At 52.0% G+C, this 9652-nt stretch overlaps 1 protein-coding gene across 1 annotated transcript; it reads left to right on the top strand.

The window, feature by feature from the left end:
• Nucleotides 1-325: 325 nt before the first annotated feature.
• LOC138498299 (uncharacterized) lies at nt 326-736 on the top strand. Its single transcript, XM_069622121.1, has one exon. The coding sequence runs from the start codon at nt 326-328 to the stop codon at nt 734-736; it is 411 nt and encodes a 136-aa protein (XP_069478222.1).
• Nucleotides 737-9652: the final 8916 nt, after the last annotated feature.

Genomic DNA, 9652 nt, shown 5'->3' with positions numbered 1-9652 from the left:
AGGGAACGTCACCAGGCCCCACGCATCACCGACATGGTGCACTTCTTGAACGGGGCAACAGTCTTCTCAAAGCTGGACCTTAACAAAGGTTATCCCCTAACTGTAACTCAGCAAAAAGTCCAGATACATGACAACTTTTGTCACTCACCTCGGACTATACAGATATAAATGACTGAGCTTCGGAGTCTCGTCAGCTGCAGACTTTTTTCAATCGGAGATCCACAACGTGATCAAACACGTGCCAAACTGTCTAAATTACAGTGATGACATCCTTGTATTTGGACAGACACAGGAACAGCACGACGACACGCTCATGAGGGTATGCATGGCTCTAGAGGAAGCTCAACTCACACTAAACAAAGTGAAATGCGAATTCCGAAAGAGGACTCTCATTTTCTTTGGACACATCTTCTCTGAAAAGGGAATGACACCAGATCTGGAGAAAATTAGTGTGCTCACAAAGGCAGAAGCCCCAAACTCCAGCTCAGACCTCAGATCCTTCCTAGGACTAGCGAGCTATTGCACGCGCTACATCAGAGATTTTGCATCCGTCAGTGAGCCCCTCAGGGCACTCGCCAAACTCAATTCCGAATTCGTCTGGTCCACCGAGTGCCAAGTAGCATTCCAACTCATCAAGGACCGCATCGCAGACGCCAAAAACATGGCCTACTTTGACCCTAGAAAGACCACAGAACTCATTGTAGGTCCAGTGGGACTAGGAGCCATCCTTTTTTAAAAACTTTTCTTTATTCGCATGAAGAGAGAACAGACAACCACCGCAGTGGACAAGACATATACATTTGCAGATACATGAATGGCATTACAAATGCATGGAAATGGCAAGTGAGGGGCAGGCACTCAGATTTGTGGTTCAGTGAGCTCCAACGGTAACCAAGCTTACTTCATCTGGAGGGGGGGATGATAGAGGTTCAATGTCCTCCTTGCTGTTCAGATAACTACAAAACTCAGACCCCATTTTTGGGGCGAGAGGTCAAAGGGAGGGTATTGATGTAGTCCTCCTCACACGTTTGAGTCCAGGTGAGGGCCCTCAGCCACATCTCAAATGAGGGGGGGAGCGGCGCTTCCAACACTGCAATATGCATTTTTTGGCCACCATAGTGACGATATTTAAAAACTTGGACATCTTTCTTGATTCGGGCTCATCCCACAGTCCGAAAAGGACAGCCAGTGGTTCTGGGGGTATGTGGGACGCTGTTATCTCATAGACGGCATCAAGAATGCTTTCCAATATGGGCCCAGCGCTTCACAGGCCCAGAACATGTGTATGTGGTCTGCATCTGTGGATTTACATCTAGGGCAAGTGTGAGCCTGTCCGTGTGCGAATCTGCCCACCCTGTGCGGTGTGTAGTATAGACGATTCAGAAGCTTATATTGCATACATCTGTATCTGGCGTTTAGGGAGGTCTTGCGGGTGTGTATGCACATCTTTCTCCACATTGCATCGGTGAGGGGCAGGCCTAGTTCAGCGCTCCACATGTCGCGTATCGACTGCGGTGCATCCTCAGGGTTAGCTAATAGCATTTTGTACAACGAGGATATCATGCCTCTAGCCCCAGCTGAGTTGGTTATGTAGCGTATTTCAGGAGAGTCCGGGGGTTTGTCAGGGTAAGAGGGCCACCAGGCGCGGACTGCTGCCCTCAACCTGAAATATTGTAATAGTTCCTGCGCCGAGCCGGAGTGCCGAGGACGCCATGTCTGCGGGGTGATGAACTTCCCATCAGGGTATAAGTTGGACAAGGCTCGATAGCCCAAGTCATACCAATGTTTCATTAGGAGTTTGTCGTGAGTGGGGCTGAGGCCTGGGAACTGCCAAATGGGCAGCCACTTGTAGTACGGGTGGCGGCCAGATTGTGTTTGTAGTATTTGTTTCCATGCCGTGGTTGTAGCTGCTACAGGGTCGGCTGGGGCGTCAGTATGAAAGGTATGGTGGAGAATAAGAGAGAGGGTACTGACTTCTTCACTTGCTAGCTTCTCAAGTTTCACATGTGGGGGAGGGTCAGTGAATGCATACCAGTGTGTGGCATGTTGGGCTTGCGTGGCCGTCCAGTATCCAGCAAAGTCCGTGGCAGTGAAGCCCCCCTTCTTATATGGAAGAGTCATATGCTGCCACTTCTTATGCACTGCGCCAGAGTGCCACAGAAATTGGGCGCACGTAGTGTGTAGGTTCTTGAAGTATCGTCTCCCGGGCCAGATCGGCACATTAACAAAGATGTAGAGCAGCTTAGGGAGAATTATCATTTTAATTAGGGATAGTCTGCCTGATAAGGAAAGCGGGAGGTTATGCCATTTCAACATCCGGGCCTCCACAAGCTGCGCTGCAGCCAGGTTGTTGTCATCCAGTAGTGAAGGTTTAGTGAGGGATACCTGAACCCCAAGGTATCTGATACCCTCTGGTGACCAACGGAGGGGGTATTCACATGGTGGTTGTGAGGTTGCTACCATGAGCGAGAAAATTTCAGATTTGGTATAATTTATGGTCAAGCCTGAAAATGTACCTATTTTTAGTTATGTCCCGTATAATCGGGTCCAAGTGGACAGCAGGGTCTCTGATGTATAGTAGTACATCGTTGGCATATAATGTATGCTTGTCTTTGACACTGACAGCCGTGGGTTCAATAGCAAGTGCAAAGAGTATCAGGGAGAACGGGCAGCCTTGGCGGGTGCCTCTATGGAGAGCAAAGGGGGACGAGACCCTAGAGTTGACAAGGACTCTGGATACGGGGTTTGTATAGAGCAGTTTGATATATGATATCATGCGTGGGCTGATTCCCATTTTGTGAAGTACCGCCCACATGTACTGCCACGATACCATTTCAAATGCCTTCTGGGCATCCAGAGTGACAGCTACTGTGCTTGCGTTGGGGTTGATTCTGGACATAACATTGACTAATCGGCGGATATTGAGGGCTGTGGATCTGCCGGGTACAAAACCGCTCTGGTCAGGGTGAACTAGGTGGGTCATTATGGGGAGAAACCTACTCGCAATAATCTTAGCAAATATTTTCATGTCAGTGTTGATTAGAGACAGAGGTCTGTAGGAACCACATTCGTCTATTGGTTTGCCCGGCTTAGGGAGCACAGTTATGACAGCTTCGCACATGGACTGGGGTAGGGTATTCAGCCTAAGTGATTCATTCCATACCTCGAGGAGTCTGGCTGCTAGGATGGCAACATGCTCCTGATAAAACTCCGAAGTGAGGCCGTCAGGGCCTGATGCCTTGCCCTTCGGGCAATTCGAGATAGCTTCGGTTATCTCATCAAGAGTGAATGGAGCTTCTAGCTGATCACTGGTCACACGTGAGAGGAGGGTCATGGGGATTTGTTCCAGCAGAAAGTCTGTATCTTGTGGACTGTGTTCACTCTGGGGGCCATATAGGGTTGTGTAGAATGCGGTGAATGTCTCGAGGATGCACTGGTCAGACCAGCACAGGGCACCAACCGCGTCTTTGATGCAGTCAATGCGAGTCCTGCCACCCTCTGCATGGACCAGCCCGGACAGCGTCCTCCCCGGTCTGTCCCCCTCGCCATATTTCCGTGCTGCCACAGGACGGGCATGATATTGTATCTCCCTCTGGGCGTGGGTCTCAAATGTTTCCAATTCGGCTCTAAACTGTGCCAGTATGGTCAGGGAAGGGGCAGAGGTATATTCCCTTTCAAGTTCTTTTAGCTTCACTTCCGACTGCTGCAAGCTATTTCTAATGTCTTTGAGGACCCCAGCCTCTCTGGAGATACACATCCCCCGGATGAAGACCTTGAACACCTCCCAGCGTACCCCATCAGTTGTATCCTGTCTGTTATTGCAGTCAAAGAAGGTGTTAATATCAGCCAGGATTTCAGCTCTGAAAACTATGTCGCTACTATAGGCCGCATGTGATGTAGCTCTACGAGCGGTCCCAGACCTGTCCACTCACTGTCTAGAATTAAATGCATGTCTCCTCCCCATATGATTGGGACACCGATATATTTCAGAAGTATGGTGGTGATTGCATAAAAGAAATCGGGAGCATCGAAATTAGGGCCATATGTTGACCAGGAGGCATTCCATGTTGGCCAGCAGGCAGTGAAGGATTACATATCTGCCCTTGGGGTCGATGTGGCTGGTGCGCAGTGAGAATTGGACAGATTTGTGAACTAAAGTGAGTACCCCCCTGGACTGGGTTGAATACTTTTTGTAGTACCTGTTGGTGCCCCAGGTCGGGGCGAGGTATGCCGCTAGGCGCCCCAGAGCATGCGTTTCTTGAAGGAGGAGTACCTTAATTCCGTGTCTCTGGGCATAGGCGGTTATCCTACGGGCTTTGGTGAAATTACTCAGTTCACAGACATTCCACGTCATGATATTAAGTGTCATAGTGCCGCCTTATGGGACATCCAAGCAGTAATATTCATTGCCATTCAGCACCTTGCGCCCACCTGCTATACAGGCATATTGCGTTACAGTCGTGTATCCACCCTCCATGCCATTTTCCTTTAACCCAACCCCAACATTACTACCCCCCCACCCTCACTGCCCACCCCCAACTTGCAGTGCAACCCTCCGCAACCTCAAACACAGGTGCCACCAAATGAACCGTCCCCCAATAGGAGGCGAAGGACGGTTGGCACGTTCCAACATGGATACGCCCCCATCACGGCCTGACGGGGGCCGAATAGTAGTAACAACCAAGTGAGCTTAAACATTGCAACTGCAGCAGGGTGCACTGTTGCCGTGTGGCCAGCATATTAAGCATGATGTAGGGCAGCATGTGCTGACCGGGACATGGTACTGCGGTAAGCGGATTCTGTGATCAGTTCCTGGAGCTAGAGAGCACCTCCAAGCCAGACAAGACCACAGGAGGGGCTGGGAACGATGGCTAGCTCCCGGTATCGAGAGAGGAGGATGGCCAGTGTTTACCATCCAGGAGCCAGCATGTGGCCTAAATGCATGTGATAGGGAACCATAATCGCTGAGTGAACAGAACTACATTGCTATCAACACATTATAAGTCAAGGATCAGCAGATATGGTGAGTTTCCTTGAGCCACGCTGTTCATGATCAGTTGCCATTGGCGCGATCGCCTCTCGGACCGTGAAGCAGTATTTGCATCTCGATGAATTTCACCACTTTGTCTGGAACAGTGAAAAAGTACAGTTTGCCATTGTTGGTGATTTTAAGTCGTGCCGGGAACAGGATAGCATACGGGACGTTGCGCTCCCTGAGCAGTTTCTTGACGCCAAGGAATTGACGCCTCTCCTGCTGTCCTGCCAATGAGAAATCTGGGAAAATTCTGATGGTGTAGGCCTCTAGTCGTAGGTCTCCCTTCTCACGCAACAGGCGGAGGATGAGGTCTCTGTCGCAATAGTTGAGTATTTTGGCAATGATAGGCCTGGGGTTGTCGCCCAGTTTAGGTCGTGGTGATAGGGCCCGGTGAGCTTGCTCCACTGAGAAATATGGCGAGAGGTCCGGACCGTCTAGCAGGTCTTTGAGCAGTTTTTCTACCGCGTCTTCCATACGCCCTTTGAGGGCGTTCTTAGGAACTCCGATGATGCGCAGGTTGTTTCTATGGGAGAGAGACTCCAAGTCATTACATTTCACCTTTATACTCTTCATGTCTCGCGACAGGGAGGCCACAGTGTCTTGGAGCGTGTGTATTTCATCCTCATTAGTGGAGATTCTATTTTTGGCCTCTGTGATCCTAGACCCCGCCTAGTCAACACGAGTTTTAAGTGAGGCAACATTTGCGTTTATGTCGTCTAGCTTTTCATGAAAGGAGGCAAAGTTTTTGGCCATTGACTGCATCAGCGTGGTAAGATCTGGCGCTACAACCACAGGAAGATGGTCAGAGTCAGGTTTCTCTTGTAAGGATGACGCGTGGCCCGCCTCAGTCCGCGGGACTGCTTTAGCAAACTTGTCCATGGTACCCGCTTTGGCAGCTCCCTTGGATCGGCCTGACATTGCAGGAAGTGGGAGCCTGTGTGCGCTGTGGGCACACCGGAGGAGAAGATGGTGGTACAGAGGGCACGGGCCTCGTCGAGGTTAAGGGCTTCCAGCCAATGAACCAGTGTCAGTAGGAAGTACAGGCCGCAGCGGAGGTGGATAGCAGCGGTGAGGCAGCAGCACGATGCACAGTGCGTGTCAATTAGGGGCAGCCAGGGACACTTGTGGAGTGCTCAGTGCAGCTAATAGTACAATAGGGCGATAATGGGCATGATGTATTATCAATTCCCGTGCCCAAGCCAGTCAGCCGAGTCGAACAGAGTCTGTGTCCATTAGCATTGAAGGTCTCCAGGAGGAAGGGGGGGCCGCCCACCCCTATTATGTAAGGGCCGGATGATGAGGGGCCATGCCAGCACGGGGGCCACAGTGTGGAGCGGGGCCTCGTATTGCAAGCGGGGAGCACGCCCAGTGCAGGCAAGACAGGCCGACATAGGACACTGTTCAGATTGGGGTAGGCAAAGCAGAGTAGCAGAGGAGGCAGCCGGTCTGGCCCAGGGAGGGCTATTGAGATGATCAGGAATGGCATCAGGGGTCAGTGTCGCTGGGTCAGTGTAGCTGGAAGCACTCCCGGGCGCACGCAACAGTGGGCACCCCCCTCCGCACCTCTCCTGGACCCCCGCAGGGACAGCGCAAGCCTCTGCACCACAGCAGCCGGGCGGCAGCCCGCCCGCTGCCACGAGTATGGCGCCGGCCACGGCAGGCAAGCATGGGCCACAGCGCAGGAGGGGGGCAGGGCGCTCTCCAGCGCAGGCCCCGGCCTAGGCTCGGGCCGCGCCACCCTAGGCTCGGGCCGCGCCGCCACCTGCCCCTCAAGGTCTTCGCACTGCAGGCCACATCAGGTCGCCGCAGCACGATCAGGTCCCCCCACCGCAACTCCAACGATGCCCCGGCAGGGGGGATTAGGGACAGTCTCTTCAACTGACACTGCGGCGGGCACAGGAGGGGAGGGCCAGGCGAGCAAGGCGGAGGGAAGCAGGATGTCATGTGAGCGCCGGGGCCAGGATACCCACACGGCCGGCCGCCGGCAGCGTTGTCACAGCCGAGTCCTCGGAAGTCGTATCAGGCCCAAACTTGCACAATGTACGCCATACAGTGTATAAAGCAGCTCCACAAGGCAATGGTGCTAGAGAGCAAGGGAGACCGCATATGTAGCCGGATTAGAGCCTAAGCCACACAGAGCTGAAAAGCTAGGCAGCCATCTGTGCCCCCCCCCCCCCCTTCGGGCCTAGGAGCCATCCTAACTCAACTAGATGAAAGAGAAGGACACGACAAACACATAGGGGGTCATTACAAGGTTGGCAGTAAGGGATTAACGGCGCCTGTAAAGGTCCCGGAGCCGTCAACCCCTTACTGCCCCATTACGAGTCTGCTCGCGGGACCTGCAAAGGGCGCCTGGTAAAACCAGGTGCCCTTAGCAGGTCCCGCTAGCAAACCAGGGTGCTAACAACGGGCCCGTTATTAATGGGCCCGTTGTTAGCACCCTCCCCATTCCCATTGAGCCCTTTGGGGGATCGAATGGGAATGGGGATGGGTTCCTTGAATGAGGAATTACCGGGTCCTCCAAGGTCGGAATGGCACGGTAATTCCTCATTCAAGGAACCCGGACCCGGTAAGGGGGTAGCCATGCTGCAAATAGCGTCATGTTAACCTCCTACCTCAGAATGAGGCCCATAGTGTCATACGCAAGCCGGAGCCTGTCGAAGACCGAACAGGCATATTCCCAAGCTGAAAAGGAAGGCCTTGCTGTAGTTTGGGCCTGCAAACATTTTCATTTATTCCTCTACAGTAAGCCTTTCACGGTCGTCACGGACCACCAGGCATTGATTTTCATCTACTGCAACCCCCAAGCCAAAATGCCGCTAAGGATAGCGAAGTGGGCACTACGGCACCAAGACTACCAATTCAACATAGTCCACAGACCAGGGAAAGAGCAAAAGCCAGCAGACTATCTCTCGCGACACCCAAGCAACGAATACAAAACTGACTTTTCAATAGCAGATCAGTACATCTGATACGTCGTTCAAGGCAACACACCCCTAGGTCTTGATACAGATCAAATAGCTCGAGAATCCAATGCTGACCAAGGCCTGCAAATCATCTTAAGATGCTTGGAGACTAGTCGATTGAAGCAGGCTAAACAACTCAAAGAAACAGTAGGTGAAGACGTAAGACAAGATATCATGTGCTTCCTGGCAGTCAAATCAGACGAGGGATTACTACTGATGGCACCAAACTAGTGATACCACGCACACTGCGACAAAATGTCCTCGAACTGGCTCACGAGGGACACAGGGGCATAGTGTCCACGAAAAGAATGTTGAGACAGAAGCTGTGGTTTCTCCACCTCGATTCGCTGGTGGAGGACCTACTCAAGAACTGCCCCACCTGTGCAGTCATAAACCCACATACCAGACCTCAGCCACTATGCATGACTGCTCTTCCTGAAGGAGGATGGGAAGAAATAGCGGTGGACTACTTTAGACCACTGGAAGGGGGGGGGGCACATACTGGTGACAGTCGACGAATACTCGCGATTCCCAGACCTACAAATTGTACCGTCCACATCAGCATAGCACGCCATTCTCGCTCTCGACAGAATGTTCGCCACATATGGCATCCCCAAAATCGTGAAGATAGACAATGGGCCACTGTTCATGGGGCAGGACTTCAAACGTTTGCGGAATAAATGGGCTTTCAACATCGCAAAGTAACACCCCTGTGGCCCCAAGCAAATGGGACAGAGGAAAGATTCAAGAGGAACATCAAGCGCACCACCCAAATAGCGTGGCTCACCAGAGAACCTGTCAAAAAGCTGCTGTATCAACTGATGTGAGACTACCGGAACACCCCACATAGCACCACCGGGAAAGCACCCTCAGAAGTGATGTTCGGCAGAACTATCAGGACGAGACTTCGACATATCACAGCAGATGAAGAAAGATATAAGGATGACCCAGAAATGTGAAGGAGAAACACCCTCATGAAAGAGGACATGAAAAGGGACGCTGATGCGAAAAGGAGGGCCAAGGAAAATGATCTTGCACCAGGCGACTTGGTCGTTGTCAAACAACCTCAATGTCGCAAGAACATGGCGGCATTCAATGAGGAACCCCTCACAGTTGTCAAGACAAAAGGTTCCCTTGTCACCGCTGAATACAACCACAAATCCACAACAAGAAACTTGTCCCACTTTAGGAAAATGCCCGGGGATCATACTTGCAGCAGAAAATCCCTCACCCGATAACAGCCACATTTGGGGCGCAGCCAATGAAGGAGACAGAGAAGACACTGACAATGAGATGCCACTCTGGACGTCTTGCGAACCAGCTGAAAGAACCGACCTGCGTCCTCAGAGAGTTTGGAAGAAACCCTACCGGCTCATAGAAGAGATGATCTGAAGACCGGACTTTAGTACTGGGGGGGTGTCATCACCGTCTCATGTCACGTGGGGAGGGCCACACAGTGGCGGGAAGGAGCCAAAGGAGCGGGGAACGGGCAGTTCCAGTTATGTCAAGGAGAATAAAGTTCTGTTGCACCCCAGCTCCTGAGTCCGGCTCTTCATGGTACGCATGAGCTGTGTGCTTGCAGAAGCGTGAGGCAGTCCACAAGGGACTCAACAGTCTATATTCATTTCAAAGTAAATCTCAGTTTCCTTGA

This window comes from Ambystoma mexicanum, chromosome 5q (genome assembly GCF_040938575.1).
Source record: "Ambystoma mexicanum isolate Mex_15411 chromosome 5q, UKY_AmexF1_1, whole genome shotgun sequence".
Classification (NCBI taxonomy): domain Eukaryota; kingdom Metazoa; phylum Chordata; class Amphibia; order Caudata; family Ambystomatidae; genus Ambystoma; species Ambystoma mexicanum.
The sequence above is the reverse complement of the archived record's forward strand: the minus strand, read 5'-3'. Positions and strand labels throughout refer to the sequence as shown.